Source organism: Aotus nancymaae, unplaced genomic scaffold (genome assembly GCF_030222135.1).
Source record: "Aotus nancymaae isolate 86718 unplaced genomic scaffold, 86718_ANA_hifiasm-v0.15.2.pri h1tg000059l, whole genome shotgun sequence".
NCBI lineage: Eukaryota > Metazoa > Chordata > Mammalia > Primates > Aotidae > Aotus > Aotus nancymaae.
In genome coordinates this window covers 7,835,076-7,861,497 of record NW_026988473.1, presented here as the reverse complement: position 1 = coordinate 7,861,497, position 26,422 = coordinate 7,835,076, and the positions used below count along the sequence as shown (strand labels likewise).

The 26,422-nt window shown below is 49.2% G+C and overlaps 1 protein-coding gene and 1 pseudogene across 2 annotated transcripts; one reads left to right on the top strand and one right to left on the bottom strand.

The window, feature by feature from the left end:
* Positions 1–1,503: 1,503 nt before the first annotated feature.
* Positions 1,504–26,354, bottom strand: GANAB (glucosidase II alpha subunit). 2 transcript variants are annotated; one of them, XM_012454424.2, is made up of 25 exons: positions 26,281–26,354; positions 19,330–19,434; positions 19,068–19,176; positions 18,702–18,829; positions 12,239–12,418; positions 11,729–11,794; positions 10,848–10,917; positions 10,591–10,678; positions 10,408–10,504; positions 9,969–10,149; positions 8,225–8,378; positions 7,802–8,037; positions 7,582–7,708; positions 7,400–7,479; positions 7,022–7,165; positions 6,794–6,890; positions 6,380–6,481; positions 5,958–6,201; positions 3,975–4,039; positions 3,721–3,797; positions 3,533–3,607; positions 3,242–3,355; positions 3,011–3,123; positions 2,749–2,849; positions 1,504–2,614 (listed from the first exon to the last, which is right to left on the bottom strand). In XM_012454424.2, exons 1-25 carry the CDS (start codon positions 26,316–26,318, stop codon positions 2,505–2,507), a joined length of 2,901 nt encoding a protein of 966 aa, XP_012309847.1. In that variant the 5' UTR covers positions 26,319–26,354; the 3' UTR covers positions 1,504–2,504. The 2 variants fall into 2 exon arrangements, with proteins under 2 accessions (XP_012309847.1, XP_012309848.1); XM_012454425.2 differs by lacking the exon at positions 11,729–11,794 and having other exon boundaries at positions 1,505–2,614.
* On the top strand, positions 12,640–14,785 carry LOC105718648 (large ribosomal subunit protein eL29-like; annotated as a pseudogene).
* Positions 26,355–26,422: the final 68 nt, after the last annotated feature.

Genomic DNA, 26,422 nt, shown 5'->3' with positions numbered 1-26,422 from the left:
CCGGCGTGCCAAACGCGCGTGGCCGGCAGTCAGAATCGCGGGTAGATGCAGAATCTCCGGTAGGTGCACGTGGCATCTACCTCAAGGCCCGCCCCCGATCACGGAATTGCACGAGTAAGCCAGTCCTGGCGCCCGGATCTTCACCTTATTCATCCATCCAGTCACACCACCCAATAATAGCACTTGCTCAATACTCATTACACAAATGAGTGAAATCTAACGCCCACCCCATGATCCTCAGGGTGTCTCTCCTGAAATCCTCACTATAATCCTTTGTGATAGGTAAGAAACCAAAGTTGACAAAAATTGTATCATTGCCATAGGGCAGTTTTGTGTCCTTTCTAGACACCTGAGTCCAGCATCTCTTGTGTTTCCTCTGGCCCACCTTTCAATAGATGACAACAGGGGTCCCAAGGAATGTTTTATCTACCAAGAAACAGCGAAAATAGTTCCTGAGCTGGGGAATTACATGAATGCATCCTCTACCTCCTCACAAGCACAAGCCATCTGTATTTTTCCTTTAAAAAAAAAAAAAAAGGCCGGGCACGGGGACGCACACCTGTAATCCCAGCACTTTGGGAGGCTAAGGCAGGTGGATCACGAGGTCAGGAGATCGAGACCATCTTGGCTGATACAGTGAAACCCTGTCTACTAAAAATACAAAAAAAACTAGCCAGGTTTGATGGCACGCGCCTGTAGTCCCAGCTACCTGGGAGGCTGTGGCAGAAGAATCGCTTGAACATGGGAGGCAGAGGTTGCAGTGAGCAGAGATGGTACCACTGCACTCCAGCCTGGGTGACAGAGCAAGACTCCATCCCCCACCCAAAAAAAGGGAGGGGGCCTGCCACAGTGGCTCACATCTGTAATCCTAGAACTTTAGGAGCCCAGGAGTTTGAGATCAGCCTGGGCAAAATGACAAAACCCCATCTCTACAAAAAAAATCACAAAAATTATCTGGGTGTGATGGTGAGGGCCTACAATTCCAGCTACTTGGGAGGCTGAGGCTATAGTGAGCCGTGATCATGCCACTGTGCCACTGCACTCCAGCCTGGGTGACTGGGTGAGACCCTGTCTCAAAGAGCCAGGCCCGGTGGCTCATGCCTGTAATCCCAGCACTTTGGGAGGCTGAGGCAGGTGGATCACCTGAGGTCAGGAGTTCAAGACCAGCCTGGCCAACATGGTGAAACCCTATCTACTAAAAATAGAAAAATGAGCCAGGCATGGTGGTGTACGCCTGTAGTACCAGCTACTAGGGAAGGTGAGGCAGGAGAACCACTTGAATCCAGGAGGCAGAGGTTGCACTGAGCTGATATTGTGCCACTGCACTCCAGCCTGGGCAAAAGTGAGGCTCAGTCTCAAAAAAAAAAAAAAAAAAAAGAAGGGAAAGGAAGGAAAGAAAGAAAGCGAAAGAAGAGGGGAGGGGAGGGGAGCAGAGGGGAAGAGAAAATGTAAGGTCTTTAGGCTTCTAGGGTCTGTGGTTCAGGCTAGAAATAGAATCCAGACTACCACCAGTTATTTATGGTTTATTCCTTTATTGTTTCTTTTATCAAAACCTGTCACAGCTGGGAACCAAGAGGAAGTAAAAAAAAATACCCACAAATATTCCCCCTGGCTCCTCATTAGTCCTCCCCCAACCCCCAACCTAGAGCTTCTGGCCAACCCCGAGCACACACGATCATCTCCCCCCACCCTCAGGTTTCTCCCAGCAATAAATACAGGTGACCATGATTCAATGAAACCACAACTGATTTTTCCATCTTAAATGCCCCTCACAGGGGACAAAAAGGGAGGAAAAGAAGTTTAATGCCCATTCCCTCTTAAGAGGTGTGGAAACTTCTTTCCCCCAAGGGACAGAGGAGGTAGAACTGCCCCTCTCAGAACTGCAGCAGCTCTACAAGGAATCAGGGAGATGAAAAGGATGGAATGAGAGGGAAAAGGACATTCTTTAGCAACCTCACTCCTTTGATCCATTCATCCCGCACCAGGTAAGGGGTGGTCCCAGTGTATCAGTGGGGCATAAAAAAGGGAGGGCTGACAGAGTAGATACTGGAGGAAGAAATGAAAGGAGAGCAATCTGGTGGGAGGGAAGGAAAAAAGGAGCCCTAACTCATTGCCCTCATCTTCAAGAAATGGTATCAACATACAAGAGCTATGAATGGATAGTCTGGGGGAGTTCAGGGCCCCTAAATAAGAGAAAGATAAGGGACGGCAAGGGCCCTGTGGTTTCCAGGTCTTCCTAAGTAAGCGTGCTCCAGTTAGAGCAACAGGATGTTGGGGGCATGAAGGGAAAGGCTTGGTATCATCAGAGTGGGAGAGGTCAGGAGATCACAAGAGGAATTTGGATCCCAGGGTCAGTCCTCTCATCCTACCCAAATGTTGGCAGAATCTGGGTCTTAGACTAGGATATGTGAAGTCTGGGGAGGGCCGAACTCTGAGGCAGAAGAAAGAATAACTCTCACCACTACTGCTCTCCTTCCCTCCCCCAACCCAGAATGTTCCTTGGGTTATCGCAGGTGAATACTCCAATCAGATGCCACATTGATGCCAGGCTTGCGCAGGACCAACACAGAAGTCTCAGGGTCGTGCTGGAAGGACAAGCGGCTTTCCGGAGATCCTGGAGGAGGAAGGAAAAAGAATGCCATAGTCATACCAATGGGCTATACCATATGTTCCTACAGGCAAGGCCATCCCCAAACCTGCGCTGTCTTCCCTCCTTCCCCCATCCTGGGGGCCAGAATGGTCACTCACCTTTTGTCTGGAGTACCACAGCTGCTGGCTTTCCAGCCCCTATAATCACCACTCGCTCAATCCAGATTGGTGTCTCAAAGTGTCCTTCAGGGTCTGCTGAGCTGGAGATGACAAAAGCAAATGCCCATCGGGGGAAAAAATGTCGGAAGGAGGAGACCCAAAGCAAGGTGAGGATGTGAGAAAAGAGCACAGCGAACTGGGAGCCCCCGCAAAGAACAGGCCCCCAGCAAAGGCAGCCAAGGAAGAATAGGTACCCCATTACCTGGAGACAAGGGTGTTGCCAGAGAATGAGAATCGACGCAGCAGGAACTCTTGGCGAGTCTGATAGTTGAACGTGTGCCCATCATCCAGAAAGAGCTCACCTTGAGCTGTACCCTGAACAAAAAGTGGGATAGGTGAGCGCCTAAGCCCAAGAGGGAATGAGGGGAACAACCCCAGGGGACTGAGTCTTAGGAAGGTAGGCAAATGGCAGACTTGCTGCCCATGCACTTACCTGAGGGCTAAGCGCAACAAAGAGAGTGATGGGGTCATTCGTCATACAATCTGCAGACCGTCGCACTCGCATCCACCGAGGCACGATTGTCCCTCCACGCTGGAACACGGGGATCTAGGGCAAGAGCAATGCCAGGATGAAGCTGCCTCCTTGTCCAACCTAGAGCCCCACAGGATGTTTTGCTCTTACTCATGTATGCCCACGTAGGTAGTGGACCCTAAGGCACATATTCTCTCCCCTTCTGGAAATCTACAGGGAAATGGAACTGGCAGCGAGACCAGGCTTACTCACACTGCTTAGAGTTACAGGCAGGTACAAGGTCTGGGGACCATGATGTTTCTGGTAGCTTTGAATGTCATACCACACCTGCGGGTGACAAAAGAGATAAGACACCAGATCACTCACTGCACAGGGGTCCCATCCTGTTTGCCTCCTTTGACTTCCACCATCTTTCCCCACCACCCTCTTCCTTAACTCACCTCCCCTTGGCCAGGGAGATAGACCTGCACACCATGGGCTCCAGAATCTGATACCGGGTGAACCAGCAATGCATCCCCTAAAATATACCAGAATCAACTCTGAATGGAGGGGATTAGTTCCCAGACCAGGGAGCACCACTAACCTCTGCAGAGGTGCCTGCCCTCTGTACCACTAGCCTCACTAGTCTCTCCCTGGGCATCCTCAGTGCTTCCTGGCCCAAGCCAACCCACCACCAAATGTCCTCATTTCTCACCAAGCAAAAACTGATCATCTATACTGAAGGTGGTCACATCCTGAGGATACTGCACCCACAGGGGCCTAGGAGGGAATAAAGACAAGAAAGGAAAACTTTTCCATTTTGGCACAAGTCAGAGATACTCCTCGAGGAACTGGCAGTAAGAATAGGACAGGGGTTAAGACTCAGGAGTTTGCAGTGAGACAGTCGAGTTGGGGTTCATGTCTTAGTTATGCAATCCAATCTTAGTCATTTACCTTCCTAAGCCATCTCCCTGCTACTTCTCTATCCCCTACTGAAACTATGCTGCACAGAGCCTGCCAGTAGCCTCCTTGCATGTTTCACTGCCCTCGTTTGCAGGGCCCTCCAGAAACATATCACACTTTCTTTTTTTTTTTTGAGACCGAGTCTCACTCTGTCTCCCAGGCTGGAGTGTAGTGATGCAATCTCGGCTCACTGCGACCTCTGCCTCCCAGGTTCAAGCGATTTTCCTGCCTCAGCCTCCTGAGCAGCAGGGACTACAGGCACCTGCCACCACGCCCAGCTAATTTTTGTACTGTACTTTTAGTAGAGACACAGTTTCACCATGTTGGTCAGGCTGGTCTCAAACTCCTGGTCTGTCCTCCTGCCCCCATTTTCTGCCCATGTTCTCAGGGCTTCCTTACTCAAGACATACTGATATATATATATTTTTTTGAGATGGAGTTTTGCTCTGTCGCCCAGGCTGGAGTGCAATGGCGCAAACTCGGCTTGCTGCAACCTCCCCCTCCCGACTTCACATGATTCTCCTGGCTCAGTCTCCCAAGTAGCTGAGATTACAGGCGTGTGTCACCACACCCGGCTGTTTTGTATATTTAGTAGAGACGGGGTTTCACCATGTTGACCAGGCTGGTCTTGAACTCCTGACCTCACTCAGGTGATCCACCCGCCTCAGCCTCCCAAAGCGCTGGATTACAGGTGTCAGCCACCGTGCCGGGCTGACATGTTTTCCTATTCCTAGTACACAACAAACTAATTTCTACTTTAGAATTTTTGTACTTGCAATCCCCTCTGCTTGGAAGATTCTTCCTACATGACACGATTTGTCCCACTCATTCAGGCCTCATCTTACATAGCCTTCTTCTCAAAAAGCTTTTTTTTTTGTTTGAGACGGAGTCTCGCTCTGTCACCCAGGCTTGAGTAGAGTGGGGCAATCTCGGCTCACCATAACCTCCACCTCCTGGGTTCAAGATTCTCCTGCCTCAGCCTCCCGAGTAGCTGGGATTACAGGCACCCACCACCACACCTGGCGAATTTTTGTTATTTTTAGTAGAAATGGGTTTTCACCATGCTGATCAGGCTGGTCTTGAACTCCTGACCTCAGGTGATCCACCCGCCCTGGCCTCCCAAAGTGCTGGGATTACAGGTGTGAGCCACCGCACCTGGCCTCAAAAAGGATTGTTTTTTTTTTTTTTTTTTTCTGAGATGGAGTCTTGCTTTGTCGCCCAGGCTGGAGTGCAGTGGTACAATCTCAGCTCACTGCAACCTCCACCTCCAGGGTTCTAGCAATTCTCCTGCCTCAGCCTCCCGAGTAGCTGGGACTACAGGCCCACACCACTATGCCCGGCTAATTTGTTTTGTATTTTAGTAGAGACGGGGTTTCACCATGTTGCCCAGGCTGGTCTCGAACTCCTGAGCTCAGGCAATCCACCCACTTCACCTCCCAAAGTGCTAGGATTACAGGCGTGAGCCACCATGCTAGGCCTCAAAAAGGATTTTTATGACCACCTAATCCCATTACCCTGTTTTACATTTCTGAAGGAGCTTATGACTGCTGGAAATTTTCTTTAAATGTTTACTATTATTCATCCTCGTTAGTCTCCTTCACTCTTGACCTTAAAATCAAATTTCATTCTTTACAAGGCTGTGGTGAGTGAAGAAAGAGGCCCAGAGATGAAGCCCAGTCCCTAATGTCCCCCAGCCACCTCAGCCCACTCTTCACAGCCCAAGTGAATGTCTCACCTCATGATAGGAATGCCTTCACGATGGGCCTGATAGAACAGGGTGTACCAGAAGGGCAGCAAAGAATATCGCTGGCTCAAGGCATCACGGATTATATCATTATACTGAGATGGTAACAGCCACGGCTCTCGCCGCCGAGTGTCCAAGTGGGCATGTGTCCGGAAGAATGGCTGGTAGGCACCCATCTGGTACCAGCGCACAAGCAGCTCTGGCTCTGGATTTTTGAAGAAGCCACCCACATCAGCTGGAAGAGGGGATAGAGGGAGCAGGTTGGAAAACAGGATGACGGAGAGATACTGCCTATGAAACTTCCCAAGGTCCTACCTTGGACTCTCAACTCTCTTTGCTTACACCTCAGTCCTGTGACCTCTACTTTGCCCCTCTCCCACCAAACCGAGACACCAAATTCCTTCCCCTCTTACCCCCACAGAATGAAAGTCCCACCAGCCCAAAGCTGAGACACATAGGGACAGAGATCTTCAAATGGTCCCATTCGGCAGTGTTGTCCCCTGTCCACACGGCACCTGAGGAGACAAGAAGTGGGGAGCTTGCACATGGTAAAGGGGTTCAGCTTTTTACATGGCTGACCTCCCACACCTGCTCTGGGTCCCCAGAACCCTGCTGAAGATGCAGTTCACAAGAACACTTGAACAAGGAGTGGACCTCCCACTCCCTGACTTCCCACAAAGCACACAGCTGGGAGGAAGCAGATGCAGTGTGTGGCACCCAGAGGACATATGCATGGAGAGATTCCTCAGAGAGCCAGGCCCTGGTCCATGGCTCCTGAGATCTGGTCTTCACACCCTTCTGCCAGAGCTTCATTCTCTAAACCTTACCAAAGCGCTGGGAGCCAGCAAAGAAGGCCCTGCTCAGGACAAAGGGGCGTTCCATGCCCCCAGAGCGCTGTCTCAGCCCATCAGCCGTCGCCATGTGCTGGGTGGGGAGAGAAGAAAAGAACAGTAGTAAGAAGCAAAAGCCAGCTGTCATCTGGTGCATCAGCCCTACGCCTCAGTCTCCAGGCTGTTTTCCCTCTTTCCACCAACTCTCCTCTCTCAGCCCCTTACCACATAAAGGCCATAGATGTTATGCAAATCCCGGTGTTCCCAACCCCCATAATGCTGCGCATCCTTGAGCATGGTGACTTCAGGACCATTGAACACAGATGGTTCGTTCATGTCATTCCAGACAAAGAGGTTGGGAGCTGAGCCCTGGGAACATGGGCAGAAAATGGGGACAGAGGACAGAAGGGAGGAAGAAAACAGTGTCAGAGCAGAGAGCTCCTAGGAATCTAAAAAGATGCATTTTTCAGGGCCCTCCCAGGATCATCAAGGCCCCCTGATATGTTGCTGGCAATCAACCACAGAAGGGTTGGCAAGCAGAGAGATATTCAGGGAGGCAGGTGGGACAGACAGACACAGGTCACGGGGAGAGGCGTTCCCTACCTCGTAATTGTCATAGCTGAACATGTTAGCCCACCAGGACCTCATCGTAGGATTAGTGAAGTCAGGGTAAGCAGCTGAGCCTGGGAGAAGTTAAGGGTGGCTCTCAATCTCCTAAGAGGCAAAAGAGCCACCATTTTACCTCCCTGGTCAATCACCTCTCCCTCAATTCTGGGTCTGCCTACCTGGCCAGCACCAGCCCTCATAGTCAGAGCCATCCCGGGTTTTAACATACAGCCCCAGGTTCCGCAACTCATCGTGAACTCGGTAGCCAGAGTCCACCTTGATGTGGGGGTCTACGATGGTCACCAGCTAAGGGCAAGGAACATGGGTGGTCAGGTCTCTTTAGGGCTACTATGCTTCAGCCCTACCCTGAGAAGACCAAGCATGACTGCAACCCCTTACCTTCCGCCTCTTAGAGGCCAAGCGCTCAAGCATGGTGCGAGGCTGAGGGAAGCGACTGGGGTCCCAGGTGAAGTACCGCTTGCCATCAGCATGTTCAATGTCCAGCCAGATGACATCACAGGGCAGGTTGTGATCATCGAAGCCCTGATCCACTTCCAGCACGTCAGCCTCGTCCCGGTAGTTCCAGCGGCTCTGGTGGTAGCCGAGGGAGAAGAGCGGGGGCAACGCCTGGGTTCCTGGAGGTTCGAGGGATGGAGGTTACAAAGAGGATCAGAAACTGAGGGAGGCTTGTGAACTAGAGGCAGGCTGAAAGGTACAGAGCTAGGAAAGAAACTAGGGCACAAAATCTCTGAAAACACATAGAATCACCCCTGACAAGAAGAAAAGAGCAGAAGGATGAGGCTGTCAGGGAAAACCATGTACCTGTGAGACTAGCATACTGCCGGAAAACATCAGAGATGGAGGGCCCAAGCAGCAGGAAGGTATCAATGATGCCAGTCTCTGACATCCAGTGAACATCTGTCTGTGGGGTCTCCCCAGAGCCCTGCAGGTAGTCCATCATCTTCCCAAACAGGGTCTGTATAGAGAATGAGAGAGAGGTCAGATACCTCCTGCCCTCCATTTTCCAAACCCGAGACAAAAAGCAGCAATTTTCTCCTCACAGTCCACACATAGCTGGCTCTTATAAGTTGGTTTGGGTAAAATTAAATGGGCCTCCTCAGTGAGGCTTTTGCTCGTCATCTTGGTTTTTTTTTTTTTTTTTTTTGAGATGGAGTCTTCCTCTGTTGCTAGGCTGGAGTACAGTGGCTTGATTGATCTCGGCTCACTACAACCTCCACCTCCTGGATGCAAGCAATTCTAATGCCTAAGCCTACAGAGTAGCTGGGATTACAGACATCCGCCACCACACCCAGCTAATTTTTGTATTTTTAGTAGAAACAGCATTTCACTATGTTGGCCAGGATGGATTCGATCTCCTGTTGTGATCCACCCACCTCAGCCCCACAAAGCGCTGGGATTACAGGTGTGACCCACCACACCCAGCCATTATTTTTATTTTTTAGACATTTTTATAGAGATGTGGTCTTGGGCCAGGCATGGTGGCTCAAACCTGTAATCCAAGCACTTTGGGAGGCTGAGGCAGGCAGATCACAAGGTCAGTTCCAAACCAGCCTGACCAACATAGTAACACCTCATCTCTACTAAAAATACAAAAATTAGCTGGGTGTGGTGGCACAGGCCTGTAATCCCAGATACTGAGGTGGCTAAAACAGGAGAATCACTTGAACCTGGGAGGTGGAAGTTGCCGTGAGCTGCGATCGTGCCATTGCACTCCAGCCTGGGCCACAGAGCAAGACTTGATCTTAAAAAAAAAAAAAAAAATAGTGAGAGAGAGAGAGAGAGAGAGAGAGAGAGAGAGAGGGTGTCTCGCCATGTTGTCCAGGCTGGTCTCGAGCTCCTGGCCTCAAGCAATCCTCTTGCCTCAGCCTCCCAAGGTGTTGGGATTACAGGCACAAGCCACCATCCCTGGCCCGACCTTGCCTCCTTTGTTATGCATTTAATGTGTCTTCCTCCCTGTGAATCAGAACTTTTTCTTTGTTTTTTGTTTTTGAGACGGCGTCTCACTCTGTCACCCAGGCTGGATGGAGGGCAGTGGTGCAATCTTGGCTCACCACAACCTCTGCCTAGTTGGGATTACAGGTGCCCGCCACCAGTCAACTAATTTTTATATTTCTAGTAGGGACAAGGTTTCACCATGTTGGCCAGGCTGGCCTCCAACTTCTGACTTCAGGTGATCCGCCCACCTCAGCCTCCCAAAGTGCTGCGATTACAGATGTAAGCCATTGCACCCAGGCCAGAACGTTTTCAGCCTCAGTTTACACTATATCCTCAGCACCCAGAAGAGTACCTAACACATAACATGCTGATAGTAAGCGCATCCCGTCAGTCCAGAATAGGCAATGCCTTCCCTAAGAATCTGTGTGAGCATGTATCATCTGGGAGTGATTAGGGAACTCAAATCCTGCCCACCAGGCCCAGGGCCCCTTCTCTCACCCAGTCCCCAAATAAGCTATCACCCCAGCTTCCTCAGAGTGAATACCCCTAGTATACCTATTTGTCTCAAGGCTTAGAAGTCTTACTCCCTCCTTTCTCCCCATGCTCTCACCTTCCCGGCAGTGTTGGAGGATATATCAACCCAGGTCTCTGCAGCATTGAGCCAGAAGATGCCCAAGTCGCGATGAGGGTTGTGTGCCAGGAGCACAGGCACAGACCCATACAAGGCCATGGGGTTGTACAACTCATACTGGAAGACATCCAAATTGTAGAGGCGATATGGCTCCCCACCCCTGCAGGCAAACAGACAGACTTGAGCTGCTAACTGGCCCCAGGCGGCAGTATATGCTAACTCCACTCCACAAACACAGGTGAGAGATAAGCATTGACTTCTGTCCTTTCTCAAAAAATTTTCTGATCACCAAAGATGATTCTGGACACAGGAAGTGACCCATACTTGTCTGGAGTATCCAAAATGCACACACATCTCCCTAAAGGCCTGACTCCTTCCTGCCCACCTCTTATCTTCCTGGTGTCACCACAGGACTCACTCAGTGACCTTCAGTCTCAGATTGTCTGCATGCTCAGGGATCCCATAGACATGCTCCATGCCTGGCAGAGAGAAGTCCAAACCCACAGACATGGGGCCTGGAACAAAAACAAAGAACAAGTTTCAGAGCTTCTGCTTGGAAAGGAGCCCTGCACACCAGCCGAAGGTACTCCCAACCCCTCACCATATGGCTTGCTGTCAGAGTGAGTTTTGAATGTCTCCTCCCAGGCTCCTGGCTCATCTTTCTCTGCATTCCCCTGAGTCTCCTCTGGCTGTAAGAAGAAAAGAGGACCACTATCCAATCATACCAGTTCTCTTTTCCCCCTCCCATCAACTAAATCCCATCCCTGATAGTGAGACTAAGTTCAAGTTTCTCATGGGCCTTTCCCCTCCAGCTTCCTAGCCAGCCCTATCCTCCAACCACCCATCCCTCCAACTTGCCTTGTCGCCATCCTGGGATGTTTCCTCAGGCTGGGCTCCATTGCCCTCAGCTGGGTCTTTTGATCCTTGCCTGGAAGGTAGGAGAGCTGTCTGCTCCAATCCAGAGGGGGCAGGGTCGAGGGGCTAGTGGAAGGAGGGGTGGGGGAATAGAGAGCCAAGGGTCCAAAGGAACAAAGGCACTGGAGGAAGGGACTAAATGTTAAATCTTGGAGAGGAAACCCACAATGAGCAGATAAGTTTGCAAAGGATGGGGAGAGAAATGAGAAAGGAAAACGAGGAATAAGTGCCACCAAGAGGCACAGGCCTGAAAACCAGCCTCTGCGAACATCCCAGAAGAGATAGGCACGATGATTCAAGGGCCTGGGTTATGAATGCCAATCCTGGGGCTCTGTTGCCTCTACTGAGAGATTCTGGCCCCAACTGCCCTCCCTGGGCCTCAGCCTCCTGGCCTGACACAAGCGCTCACTTTGCAAAGGCATGTGGGTCACACTATACGAAGCCTCTACAGATATACACAGGGACTTCAAGAGCTTCTTCCAAAAAAATGCTTTCAAGGGCAGGTAGCTCTGCCTAGAACCTCAGGTGCACGTCAGCTGAGAGTCAGGAACCCCAGCAATAGGCAGCATCTCTCCATCCCTTGGCAAAGCAGTAAGTTCCCTATATTCCTTAAGGACCTGACTTCCAGCATTTCATCTTCCTTCTTCCAGGCAGCTCCCAGCCAGGGTAACATGTAACAGGGGACCAAATATCACACAGCAGGGGAAAGTAGGATGAGTGAAAAGCTGGGCATGGAAGGGTCTGGGGCACCTCCCCGTGAAGGCTAGAGTGAAGAATGGGTAAGGACAGAGGAATAGATACAGTACCAGTGGCCATGGATTTACCTAGAGAAAAGGTTCTTGATCTTATCCCATATGCTACCAAGCGTGAGACTAACTTTATCCGAGAAACTGGGGCAGGAGGAGATGGGTAGGGAAGGGGAAAAAGAGGCACAAAACCAACACAAAAACAGAAACATAAAAGTGAGTTTCAGTCGACAAACTTCCAGAGACGGGGGGGAAAAGAAACCAAAACAATAAAAAATTAAAAGGAAGAAAATAAATCTGGGAAATGTGATGATGTGAGAAGGGGTAGGAGGAGACACAGACCCAGGCAGGCCTCCCAGAGATGCCCAGGGTACAGCTCAGGGACAAAAGTGATTGCCTCCTGGTCTGTACAGGATATGGAAAAAATTACACCCAGGTCTGGTTCCTACTCTCCCTGAGAGAGAGCTTCTCCCAGCCCCCAGCCCTTACCTGGCTGTCCTGCCAGCCTGTCTCCTCCCAGTGCCATACCCCACAACACCCCTACACTCTTCACTCTAGGTTCCCTGCAGTCCCAACCCCTGTACTCACGAGACCCTAGGAGCCCTCTGGTGCTCAAAATGCAAAAGTCCTCGGGCATTGACACTAAGCAGAAGACTTCGGTCCTCTAGTAGGTCAAGGCGGAATGGCCGTGCTGTCAAGATGATCTTGTAGGGTCCCTCAGCCATGGTTAACTCCACACTGTTGTCATCACGACCAGAGACAGAAAGCCTGGAAGAAATATCAAAAGAAATATAAGGAATTGCAAAGGGCCAAGAAGAGTAATGACACCTCACAAGATAAGGGGACCTACCTGCTAAGAGCAATAGGCAGTGTGGTAATAGAGCAGGGATGGACAAGTTAATCAACAGAATCAAATAAAGGCCCCAGAAACAGATCCAAGAATACTTATTACTTTGAAATGTACTAAATACTAAGAGGTGGCATAGGAGATGAGTGAGGAAAGGCGAACTATTCAATAATGGAGTTGAAAAAACATTTTTCACATTAAAAAAACTGACTTTGCATATAGGAAGACAAATGAGGCCAGGTGCGGTAGCTCAGGCCTGTAGTCCTAGCACTTTGAGGGGCTCAGGCAGCCGGACTGCCTGTGCTCAGGAGTTGGAGCCCAGCCTGGGCAAGACAGTGAAACACCAACTCTAATAAAATACAAAAAATTAGCCAGACATGGCAGTGTGTGCCTATAGTCCCAGCTACTCAGGAGGCTAAGGCAGGAGAATCGTTTGAACCCAGGAGGCAGAGGTTACAGTGAGCCAAGATATCACCACTGCACTCCAGCCTGGGGGACAGAGCAAGACTCTGTCTCAAATTAAAAAAAAAAAGAAAAATGATATAATTTTTTTTTTTTTTTGAGACGGAGTTTTGCTCTTGTTACCCAGGCTGGAGTGCAATGGCGCGATTTCAGCTCACCGCAACCTCCACCTCCTGGGTTCAAGCAATTCTCCTGCCTCAGCCTCCCAAGTAGCTGGGACTACAGGCATGCGCCACCACGCCCAGCTAATTTTTTTGTATTTTTAGTAGAGACAGGGTTTCACCGTGTTGCCAGTATGGTCTCAACCTCTTTTTTTTTTTTTTTTTTTTTTTGAGACAGAGTCTCGCTCTTGTTACCCAGGCTGGAGTGCAATGGCGTGATCTCGGCTCACCGCAACCTCCGCCTCCTGGGTTCAGGCAATTCTCCTGCCTCAGTCTCCTGAGCAGCTGGAATTACAGGCACGCACCACCGTGCCCAGCTAATTTTTGGTATTTTTAGTAGAAACGGGGTTTCACCATGTTGACCAGGATGGTCTCGATCTCTTGACCTCGTGATTCACCCGCCTCAGCCTCCCAAAGTGCTGGGATTATAGGCATGAGCCACCGCGCCCAGACGATTTTTTTTTTTTTTTTTGAGATGGAGTCTCGCTCTGTTGCTCAGGCTGGAGTGCAGTGGCACAATCTTGGCTCACTGCAACCTGCACCTTTGAGGTCCAAGCGATTCTCCTGATTTCAGCCTCCCGAGTAACTGGGATTACAGGCAGGGGCCAACATGCCCAGCTAATTTTTTAAATATTTTTAGTACAGATGGGATTTCGCCATGTTGGCCAGGCTAGTCTCGAACTCCTGACCTCAAGTGATCCACTTGCCTTGGGCTTCCAAAGTGCTAGGATTAGAGACCTGAGCCACCAGGCTCGACCCCTTGATATCATATTTCTATCTAATACCAGATACAAATAACAACTCCAGAAAGATTGTGACTTAAAATCGTTTTTTTCTTGAGACTGAGTCTCGCTCTGTCACCCAGGCTGGAGTATAGTGGCTTGATCTCGGCTCATTGCAGCCCCTGCCTCCTGGGTTCAAGTGGTTCTCATGCATCAGTCACCCAAATAGCTGAGATTACAGGCAACCACCACCAGGCTAAGCTTTGTATTTTCAGTAGAGTTTACTGAAAACCCTATTTTCAGTAGGGTTTCACCATGTTGGCCAGGCTGGTCTCGAACTCCTGACCTCAGGTGATCTGCCCGCCTTGGCCTCCCAAAAGTGCTGGGATTACAGGCGTGAACCACCATGCCCAGCCGACTTAGAATTTAAAAGTAAAGGCTTTAGGGGAACTGCGGCTTAGGTGCAGACATAGGCAAGTCCAAGAACCACACCACACACAACCAGTCCAGAAAATGGCACAGAAATTGTATCAAGAAACCCTGATCACAAAGATATGAATCTCTTAAGGGGGTGGACCCCAAGTTCCTTAGGAACATGCACTTTGCCAAGAAGCACAACAAGAAGGGCCTAAAGAAGATGCAGGCCAACAATGCCAAGGCCCTGAGTGCACGTGCCAAGGCCATCAAGACCCTCATAAAGCCCAAGGAGGTTAAGCCCAAGATCCCAAAGAGTGTCAGCCGCAAGCTCGATCAACTTGCCTACATTGCCCACCCCAAGCTTGGGAAGCGTGCTTGTGCACGCATTGCCAAGGGGCTCAGGCTCTGCCGGCCAAAGGTCAAGGCCAAGGCCAAGGATCAAACCAAGGCCCAGGCTGCAGCTCCAACTTCAGTTCCAGCTCAGGCTCCCAAAGGTGCCCAGGCCCCTACAAAGGCTTCAGAGTAGATATCTCTGTCTGCCAACGTGAGGACAGAAGGACTGGTGCAACCCCCCGGGGCTGTCATCTGCATGGGGCTGGGGTCCTCCTGTGCTATTTGTAAAAGTAAACCTGAGGCAGGAAAAAAAAAAAAAAAAGTAAAGGTTTTAGGCTGGGCTTGGTGGCTCACGATTGTAATCCCAGCACTCTGGAAGTCCAAGGCAGGTAGATCATTTGAGCCCTGGTGTATAGACCAGCCTGGGCAACATGTCGAAACCCCATCTCAACCAAAAATGCAAAAATTAGCCAGTATCAATCCGGTCTCAAAATCAGTAAATAAATAAAAGCAAAAGCTTTAGAAGAAAATTTAAAAATATATTTTTGGCTGGGCGCAGTGGCTCACTCCTGTAATCCCAGCACATTAGGAGGCTGAGGCGGGCGGATCATGAGGTCAGGAGTTCAAGACCAGCCCAGCCAACATAGTGAAACTTCACCTCTACTGAAAAATACAAAAATTAGCTGGGCATGGTGGTGTGCACCTGTATTCCCAGCTACTCGGGAGACTGAGGCAGAAGAATCGCTTGATCCTGGGAGGCAGAGGTTGAAGTAAGCCAAGATCACACCACTGCACTCCAACCTGAGAGACAGAGCAAGACTCTGTCTAGAAAAAATATATGAACATGTATATATTTTTCTGACCTTGAGGTAAAGAAAGACTATTTAAACCAATAAAGAAAAGGTTAACACCAGAAAATAAAAGACTGACACATCTAACTACATTAAAATTAAAAATTTCTAAGCCGGGCGCAGTGGCTCACACCCGTAATCCCAATACTTTGGGAGGCCAAGGCAGGAGTTCGAGGCCAGCCTGGCCAGCATGGTGAAACCCAATCTCTACTAAAAATACAAATAATTAGCTAAGCGTAGTGGTGGGCGCCTGTAATCCCAGCTACTTGGGAGGCTAAGGCAGGAGAACCGTTTGAACCTGGGCGTCAGAGGTTGCAGTGAGCTGAGATGCGCCATTGCACTCCACCCTGGGCAACAGGGCAAGGCTCCATCTCAAAATAATAATAATAATAATAAAGTTTAAAAAAAAAATTTTTTTAAGACTAGTCTAGTGACACATGGCTATAGAAAACAAAAAAAAAAAGGCCGGGAGTGGTGACTCACGCCTGTAATCCTAGCACTTTGGGAGGCCAAGGTGGCTTACCTGAGGTCAGGAGCTCAAGACCAGCCTGGCCATCATGGTGAAACCCCATCTTGAAAAATAAATGAATGAATTAATTAAAATAAATAAATAAATAAATAAATAGGCCGGGCGTGGTGGCTCACGCCTATAATCCCAGCACTTTGGGAGGCCAAGGCGGGTGATCACAAGGTCAAGAGATCAAGACCATACTGGTCAACAAGGTGAAACCCCATCTCTACTAAAAATACAAAAATTAGCTGGGCACGGTGGCGCGTGCCTGTAGTCCCAGCTACTCGGGAGGCTGAGGTAGGAGAACTGCTTGAACTCAGGAGGCGGAGGTTTCGGTGAGCCAAGATCGAGCCATTGCACTCCAGCCTGGGTAACGAGTGAAACTCCATCTCAAAATAAATAAATAAATAAATAAATAAAATAAAAATAAAAATGATATTTAAAAAAAGTGTTAGTCAAGTGCAGTAGTGAGAAGAGGGGAACGAATAGAACAAGGAGTTTGATCTATAACTGACTGTGAGCAATCAATTGAGATAACTCACTACCTTTGGGACCAGCCAATAAAATTTTAAAAAAGGAAAAGCTGGGTGCCAATAAACACGAACTCTCATCCTTGCATCTTTCCTTTATATCTAAAACTACTCTAAAATGAAAACTGTATTTTTTTTTTTTTTAAAGAGATGAGGTCTGACTATGTTGCTCAGGCTGACCTCAAACTCTTGAGCTGAAGAGATACTCCTGCCTCAGCCTCCTGAGTAGCTGGGACCATAGGCATGCGCCACCATGTGCAGCAAAAGTATGTGTGTGTGGTTTTGTTTTTGTTTTTTGAAACAGAGTCTGGGTCTGTTGCCCAGGTTGGAGTACAGTGACAAGATCATGACTTGCTGCAAACTTCGCCTCCCAGGCTCAAGCGATCCTCCCTCCTCAGCCTTCTGAGTAGCTGGGACCACAGGTACATGCCACCACACCTGACTAATTCTGTATTTTTAATAGAGACGGGGTTTTCCCATGTTGCCCAGGCTGGTCTCAAACTGCTGGGCTCAAGCAATCTGCCCACCTTGGCCTCCCAAAGTGCTGGGATTACAGGCATGAGCCACTGTGCTGGGCCATGTGTTTTTTTTTTTTTAAAGACACCTTGGCTGGTGCAGTGGATCATGCCTGTAATCCCAGCACTTTGGTAGGCTGAGGCAGATGATCACCTGAAGTTGGGAGTTCAAGACCAGACTGACCAAGATGGAGAAACCCTGGCTCTACTAAAAACACAAAATTAGCTGGGCGTGGTGGCACATGCCTGTAATCCCAGCTATTCAGGAGGCTAAGGCAGGAGAATTGCTTGAACCCAGGAGGCGGAGGCTGTGGTGAGCCAAGACAGTGCCATTGCACTTCAGCCTGGGCAATAAGAGCGAAACTCTACCTCAAAAAAAAAAAAAGAATAAACTAGAGCTATATGAAAGGGTATTAAAGCTATGAGAAAAAATGGAAATCCTGGAAGACTACATGTACTAAGATATTTCCTCTGTAAAGCTCAAAAACAAAAAATATATATAATTTATTGCTTAGGCGCACATATACACGTGTATATATGTATACACACGTAATACAACTGTACAACAAAAAAAAGGCAAAGGAATAAGCTTCAGAATAACAACTACCTACAACTGGAAAAGTCAAGAGTACAGGACAGTGAGAAGCATACGGTTGGGCTGAGTGGAGAGTTTATAGGGTGGAGTATTTACTATGTTATTTTCTTTTCTTTCTTTTTTTTTTTTTTCTGAGACGGAGTTTCGCTCGTTACCCAGGCTGGAGTGCAATGGCGTGATCTCGGCTCACCGCAACCTCCGCCTCCTGGGTTCAGGCTATTCTCCTGCCTCAGCCTCCTGAGCAGCTGGGATTACAGGCACACGCCACCATGCCCAGCTAATTTTCTGTACTTTGAGTAGAGACGGGGTTTCACCATGTTGACCAGGATGGTCTCGATCTCTTGACCTCGTGATCCACCCGCCTCCGCCTCCCAAAGTGCTGGGATTCTTTTTTTAAACAACAGAATCTCGCTCTGTCACCCAGGCTTTAGGGCAGTGATACGATCTCAGCCCACTGCAACCTCCACCTGCTGGGTTCAAGCAGTTCTCCTGCCTCAGCCTCCTGAGTAGCTGGGATTACAGGCACCTGCCACCACACCCGGCTAATTTTTGTGTTTTTAGTAGAGATGGGGTTTCACTATGTTGGCCTAGCTGGTCTCGAACTCCTGACCTAATGATCTACCCACCTCGACCTCCCAAAGTGCTGGGATTACAGGCGTGAGCCACCATGCCCAGCCACTATGTTATTTTCTAAATTATGTATTTATGAAAAAGTCATGCATGGATGCATGGAACCCAGATGACAGGGTATCATGACTCAAGAATCTGAGTAATCCTATTCTGAATATCGGAAGGAAGGGGAAGGGGAAGGGGAAATAAACAGGGCCTTATTTATTTCCATTTATATCACCAGCACCTGGCCCAGGCCTGGCAGGGAAAAGAAAGCAATACTTGTTTGCTGAATGAATGAATGAATGAATGAACGAATGAATGAGGATAAAGGGGTAAAGAGAAAAGTGAAACAGAAGAAGAGGTGGGGAAAGTTTGAGTATGGCAACGTTCTAGTTAACTATTACCTTAATGTGGTAAACAATGTCAGTCACCAAAAAAAAGTTCATAAGGAAGTTTTGGGAGCACAGAAATGGAAGTTTTTCAGGAAACATTTACCGAGCTGTCGGCGGATCAGCCACCAAAACATCTGGCACACGGTATCGGGGTCGCCGAGGCTCCAGTTCATCAATCCTGATCCGAGTCATGTTCTTTTGAAGCCCCTGGAGCTCTAGCACCAGCAACACCTGCTGGGACAGAGGTTTGGATCTGGAGAAAAGCAAAGGGCTACACCAAGGAATTCACTTTGAACCCATTCTCTCCTAAGGGGTCTCTTCCTTCCCTAAGGGCCAAGATCACATTTCTTCATAAAGTAAAAGTCACAAGATTAGACTGGGATAAGATGTTGGCCACAATTTCCCCCTTTCCAAATTACCCCACAGCCACTGCCCCACCGCCCCCAGACTCTTCCTTGTCTCGCCTGACCTTGGTGACCTCATTGATCAGATGGACTGTGAGGGAATCAGGACCAAGCTGTAGAGAGTCCAGCAAGGCTCGGTATGGAGAGAGGCCTGGCCGTATGCTTCGTTGTCGCCTGCCAAGTGGAAGGGTTGGGAAGTAAGGTAGGTGGCCACCTCCAATATCCCTAGGTCCCTCTATCACCTGCAGTGTCCTTAGGCACTCCATCTGCCACAGACACCTCCCACATTACCCTATATTCCATCCCTCTCTCCCAGAAATATCATACTTGCAGAAAGAACTCTCTTCACAGGTCTTAAAATTGCTTCTATCCACAGCAAGTGTAATCCCCAGGCAGACCCCTAAAAAAGCCAGTACTAAAGATGTCCAAGACCTATGAAGAAAAGGACAAAGACGGAACAATCAGCATGGGGGTCAGGAAGGACCCTTCTTCAGAAGGAAAAGCTTCTTCCTGTCAGAGCATTAGAAGACAGTTGAGGAAAGAGGGGAGAAAGATGGAGTCACATTAAATAGAAAAGGAGGCAGAGTGGACATGGGGTTAAGGGTCAGGCCTGAGAAGTTGGCTCACTTACACTTTCCCTTTTTTTTTTTTTTGACAAGGAGTCTCGCTCTGTCACCCAGGCTGGAGTGCAGTGTCATATCTCAGATGACTGCAACCTCCACCTCCACCTCCTGGGTTCAAGCGATTCTCCCACCTCAGCCTCCCCAGTAGCAGGGATTACAGGTGCACACCACCATGCCCGGCTAGTTTTTGTATTTTTAGTAGAGATGAGGTTTCACCTTATTGGACAGGCTGGTCTCAAACTCCCAACCTCAGGTGATCCAGCCACCACGCTGGGATTACAGTGAGTGCTGTAATTACAGGCGTAAACCACCTCACTTGTCTACACCTTCCCTTTGAAAGGCAGAGTAGACAAAAGATCTTTCCCCTTCAGAGGCCCTGGTGTTGACTCTGGTGACATCAGCCTCTCAGAGGAAAGGAGCAGTAACAGCCAGTCTCAGAGGAAATGGTAGTACTATATGTGTGGAACAGAGAAACAAAGCAAGCTACATCTTTCCATGGGCAAGACACTGGGTGGATGCAGAGTTAAAAGTTAAAGATGAGGGCTGGGCACGGTGGCTCACACCTGTAAACTTAGCACTTTAGGAGGCCGAGGTGGGCAGATCACCTGAGAGGTCGAGACCAGCCTGGCCAACATGGTGAAACTCCATCTCTACTAACATACAAAAATTAGTCGGGCGTGGTGGTGCACGCCTATAATCCCAACTACTAGGAGGTTGCAGCGAACGGAGATCATGCCATTGTACTCTAGCCTGGGCGACAACAGTGAAACTCCTTCTCCAAAAACATTTAAAAAAAAGAAAAAAAGGTAAAGATGTATCCTCAGGCTGGGTGTGGTGGCTCATGCCTGTAATCCCAGTACTTTGGGAGGCTGAGGCAGGTGCATCACCTGAGGTCAGGAGTTCAAGACCAGCCTGGCCAACATGATAAAACTCCATCTCTACTTAAAATACAAAATTTAGCTGGGCAGGGCATTGAGCATCTATAGTCCCAGCTACTCAGGAGGCTGAGGCATGAGACTTGCTTGAACCCCAGAGGGAGAGGCTGGAGTGAGCTAAGACCATATCACTGCACTCCAGCCTGGGTAATGGAGCAAAACTCCATCTCAGAAAAAAAAAAAAAAAAAAAAAAAAAAAAAAAAAAAAAAAGATGTACCCTCGGCTAGCCTACCAGTTAGCTCCTAGGGTCTTAACGTCCCAACACCCTAGGCAGCCTGTTTTTCTGATTTCCACTCCTGTATCTTCAAAACACCACCATCGCTACTTAAAACTGAAAAAAAAATAACAAAAGCTAAAATGTACTGAGCCCTAATGCACCCCTAGGGGCATGGGTAACCACTTTATATTACTAGTTTTTGATTCTGCCTGAAATTTTTTTTTTTTTTTGAGACAGTCTCACTCCATCACCTAGGAGAGAGTGCAGTGGCGGGATCTCAGCTCACTGTAACCTCTGCCTTCTGGGTTCAAGTGATTCTCATGCCTCAACCTCCTGAGTAGCTGGAAATACAAGAGCATGACATCATGCCAGGCTTTTTTTTTTTTTTTTTTTTTTTTTTGAGACAGAGTCTCACTCTGTTACCCAGCTGGAGTACACTGATGCAATCTCAGCCTACCGCAACCTCCTGGTTCAAGCAATTCTCCTGCCTCAGTCTGCCGAGTACCTGGGATTACAGGCATTAGCCACCAGGCCCGGCTGATTTTTGTACTTTTAGTAGAGATGGGGTTTCACCATGTTGGCCAGGATGGTCTCAATTTCCTGACCTCACGATCCGCCTACCTCAGCCTCCCAAAGTGCTGGGATTACAGGCGTGAACCACTGTGCCCCGCTTAATTTTTATATTTTCAGTAGAGACAAAGTTTCACCATGTTGGCCAGGCTGATCTAAAATTCCAGACCTCAAGTGATCCACCTGCCTTGCCCTCCAAAGTAGCTGGGACTGCAGGTATGCCAGAGCGCCCAGTAAATTTTAAAAAAAAATTTTTTACGGGGCCAGGCACAGTGGCTCACACCTGTAATCCCAGCACTTTGGGAGGCTGAGGCGAGCGGATCACGAGGTCAGGAGTTGCAGATCAGCCTGGCCAATATGGTGAAACCCCATATCTACTAAAAATACAAAAATTAGCCAGGCATGGTTGCCGGTACCTGTAATTCCAGCTACTCAGGAGAACTGCTTGAACTCGGGAGGCGGAGGTGGCAGTGAAGACTGCGCCATTGTACTCCAGCCTGGGCAACAGAGCGAGACTCTGACTCAAAAAAAAAAGTGTTGAGATTATAGTGTGAGTCACTGCAGTTTTTAACAGTATCAGTGCCCTGGTCTTACATCTAGAGATTTTAACTTTAATTAGAGAGAAGTCTGGGCATTAGAGATTTTTTTTTTTTTTTTTGAGACAGAGTCTCGGTCTGTCACTCAGGCTGGAGTACAGTGGCACGATTTCAGCTTACTGCAATCTCTGCCTCCTGGGTTCAAGCAATTCTCCCACCTCACCCTCCTGAGTATCTGAGATTACAGGCGCCCACCACCATGCTCAGCTAATGTTTTGTATTTTCAGTAGAGACAGAGTTTCACTATGTTGCCCAGGCTGGCCTCCTACTCCTGACCTCATGATCCGCCCACCTTGGCCTCCCAAAGTGCTGGGATTACAGGAGTAAGCCATCGCGCCCTGGGACAGAGTCTTGCTCTGTCACCAGGCTTGAATGCAGTGGCGAGATCTCGTCTGACTGCAACCTGTCTCCCAGGTTCAAGTGATTCCCCTGCCTCAGCCTCTCAAGTAGCTGGGACTACAGGCACATGCCACCACACCCAGCTAATTTTTTGTATTCTAGTAGAAATGGGGTTTCACCATCTTGGCCAAGATGGTCTCAAAATCTTCTGACCTTGTAATCTGCCCACCTTGGCCTTCCAAAGTGTTGGGATTACAGGCGTGAGCTACCACACTTGGCTAGTTTTCCTAAAGCTCCCTAAACAACTCTAATGAGCAACCTGGGTTCAGAACCACTTCTTTACATGCATACTTCTTTTCCCTTTCTTTGTTTTCTTGGTGAATATACGGTTGGGGTTTATTTCCAGACGGGCACCCTGCCGCCCAGCTCAGTTTTTAAAAATTTGGGGGCTGGGCCAGGCGCAGTGGCTCATGCTTGTAATCCCAGCACTTTGGGAGGCCGAGGCGGGTGGATCACGAGGTCAAAAGATCGAGACCATCCTGGTCAACATGGTGAACCCCCGTCTCTACTAAAAATACAAAAAAAAATTAGCTGGGCATGGTGGCGCATGCCTGTAGTCCCAGCTACTCAGGAGGCTGAGGCAGGAGAATTGCTTGAACCCGGGAGGCGGAGGTTGCGGTGAGCAGAGATCACGCCATTGCACTCCAGCCTGGATAACAAGAGCAAAACTCTGTCTCAAAAAAAGAAAAAAAAAATTTTGGGGGCTGAGCGAAGTGGATCACACCTGTAATCCCAGGACTTTGGAGGCCAAAGCAGGCAGATCACCTGAGGTCAGGAGTTCGAGACCAGCCTGACCAATATGGCGAAACCCTGTCTCTACTAAAAATACAAAATTAGCTGGGCAAGGTGGCACATGCCTGTAATCCCAGCTATTCAGGAGGCTGAGGCAGAAGAATCACTTCAACCTGGGAGGCAGAAGTTGTGATGAGCTAAGATCATGCCGCTTTACTCCAGCCGGAGCAACGAGAGCAAAACTCTGTCTCAAAAAAAAAAAAAATTTTTTTTTGTAAAGACGAGGTCTCACAAAAGTTCCCCAGGCTGGGGACATGGTGGCTTATGCCTATAATCCCAGCACTTTGTAGCTAGTTTAAGACCAGCATGGCCAACACAGTGAAACCGCATCTCTACTAAAAATACAAAAATTAGGCCAGGCGCAGTAGCCGACACCTGTAATCCCAGCACTTTAGGAGGCCGAGGCGGATGAATCACCTGAGGTCAGGAGTTTGAGACCAACATGGGCAACATGATGAAACCCCATCTCTACTAAAAATACAAAAAAAAAAAAAAAAGAATTAGCTGGGCATGGTAGTGCACGCCTGCAGTTCCAGCTACTTGGCAGGCGGAGGCAGGAAAAGTGCTTGAACCCAGGAGGCAGAGGTTGCAATAAGCCAAGACTGTGCCACTGCACTCCAGCCTGGGTGTCAGAGAAAGACACCGTCTCAAAAAGAAAAAATTAGCCAGGCGTAGTGGCACATGCCTGCAATCCCAGATACTCGGGAGGCTGAGGAATAAGGATTGCTTGAACCTAGGAGTCAGAGGTTGCAGTGAGCCAACGTTGCACCACTGCACTCTAGCCTGGGCAACAGAGTGTGACTCTGTCTCAAAAAGAAAAAAAATAGTTGCCCAGGCTGGTCTTGAACTCCTAGGCTCAAGAAATCTTTCCACCTTGGTCTTCCAAAATGCTGGGATTATAGGTGTGAGCCACAGCACCTGGCCTGAACACCGAATTTTAAACGTGCTTTCCCAGTGACACTGATGTGGGCAAAATAAGAGCGTACCCTGAGAAAGTGTTTCAAACTGGGGGTGGGAGGGTTCTTCTAAGCAATAAAGATTTACAACCAGCCGGGCACGGTGGCTCATGTCTATAATCCTAGCATTTTGGGAGGTCAAAAAGGGAACATTAGGCAACATAGCAAGACCTCATCTCTACTGAAAAAAAAAAAAAAGGAGCAGGGCATGGTGGCGGGTGCCTGTAGTCCCAGCTACTCCTGAGCTACTCCTGTGGCTGAAGCCAGAGGGCTGCCTGAACCCAGGAGTTTGAGGCTGCATGAGCTATGACTGCGCCACTGCTCTCCAGCCTGGGCCACAGCACAAGACTCTGCCTCAAAAAAATAAATTAAGGCCGGGTGCGGTGGCTCACGCCTGTAATCTCAGCACTTTGGGAGGCCAAGGCGGGCGGATCACCTGAGGTCAGGAGTTCAAGACCAGCCTGGCCAACATGGTGAAACCCCATCTTTGAAAAAAAATAAAAATAAATAAATAAATAAATATAAATAAATTAATTAATTAAGACTGGACAACATGGTGAAACCCCATCTCTACAATACAAAAATTAGCTGGGTGTGGTGGCACACGTCTGTAATCCCCGCTACTTGGGAGGATGAGGCAGGAGAATCGCTCAAACTCGGGAGGTGGAGGCTGGAGTAAGCACCACTGCACTGCAACCTGGGAAACTGAGCAAGACCCTGTCTCAATAAATAAATAAATAAATAAAATTTTACAACCTGTAATAAGGTAACTAAACACAGGATCTATTATACACGTTGTATCTAGTTATCTAGCATTAGCTTCAGCATCTACTTGAAAGCTAAAAGAAAGTTACCAGAAAGGAGATCACAGTGAGCCCTCCAGCTCCAGAGGAATGTATGAAGCAACTATTCCACAGCACGGAGACAGAAAAATGAGGAAAACACTAGGCACCATGGTTTAATAGGACAAGCAGGAGTAAGTACTAGCAAAACCAACAGAATAAATGCTACCAGAAAACTCTATAGCAAGGCATGCGGCACAGGTCCTGCAGTGACCTGAGTGACTGCAGCAGGCACTCTCAGTCACTGACCCATGTCCACCTGCCAAAAGCAGCAGCAATCAGAAGTACAGTGAGTTAAATATCCTCTGGGGCCCGATTTGCACAGTCTGTAAAATCGGTTTGGGAAAATGCCCGTGAAGATAGGATTTCTAAAGTATCTTTCAGAGATGACCTGTCGGAGACAGGTCATAGACCAAATAGTCTATGACTTTTGTCCATAGACCAAAGTCAGGAATGACCTGTCGGAGGGCCCTAGCAATTCACGGAGGCCTTGACCACCCCAAAAGACAGGTGTTCAAAGACCAAAGTCAGGAATGAGCTTCAGGGCAAAGTGCACCCATTTATTGTTTCAGATCACAGGCTCTCAGAGAACTGAGTTTATGATCCATGCTTTTTCTTCACTGCTTCGGACAGTACACGCCTACCCCACCCCAGTACCTCCGTTAGTTGCTTGTAAACATTTTGTGGTACTGGTGACGTTTTGAATCCTTTTTTTTCCCCCCGGTAATATAAACTCGAGAGCGTGAACCAAGCCATTCGATTACATGTTGTGTTTGAGCAACATCAGCCACGCTAACTGTGAGCTTACTGGACCCTGGCCCAGCCGTGCCCAGCGACCGTGGACACTGAACTAAGCCAGAGCTAGTGCTCACGTGAAAACAAGGGCAGAGGAGGATTGGGAGCTCTAGGGGATACAGCAAGAAGGGTAGTGCAGGCTTAACTGCTGGCCCGGTGCTTCCAGCTCAGCCAAGGGGCCGCAGGGCAGCAGGCTGCATTCCCCGAGGCCAGGCCTCATCTTGTCCCCCGCCCCGACGGCCCCGCGCACTGCAGGAAAGGGGCGGCGACGTTGACTGCCGCGAGCCGCCGAAACATGGCGGCGGCTGAGAGCGGCCAAGGCCAAGAAAAGCGCACAGCTGCGGCTTTTTTGAGCCGCCACACAAGGGCCCCCAGCGTTGCGCGGATCTACGACGGGGAGACTGGAGGCGTCTGAGGCCGCCTTCAGAAGAACAAAGGTTCCTCGCGAGGCCGGGGGTGGCAGAGTGTCAAGAGAACATACAGGAGGAGTGGAATGGGGCTTGGGGGATCTAGGGGCGTCCCAGGCGCGCCCCCAGGTTCCGGGCTCCTCACCGCCTTCTACGCGCCGCCACTGCCGCTACCGCCGCCATCTTGTGCCGGGTTTGCTCCTTGACCCCGAACCTCCCGCCCCACCGTGCGCGCTCAGCCACGTATACTAGTTCCCGCCCCTTCCGGCCTTCTGATTGGCTCGGCC

Bases quoted from the DNA above. Each gene is read 5' to 3' on its own strand.
- GANAB (XM_012454424.2), bottom strand. From the start codon at position 26,318: ATGGCGGCGGTAGCGGCAGTGGCGGCGCGTAGAAGGCG. The intron at 8,379-9,968 runs GTGAGAGCATGG...TTCTCTATACAG, and splicing joins CCTCCAACACTGCCGGGAAG to ACCCTGTTTGGGAAGATGAT. The intron at 7,709-7,801 runs GTAAGGGGTTGC...CCTTGCCCTTAG, and splicing joins TGGCCTCTAAGAGGCGGAAG to CTGGTGACCATCGTAGACCC.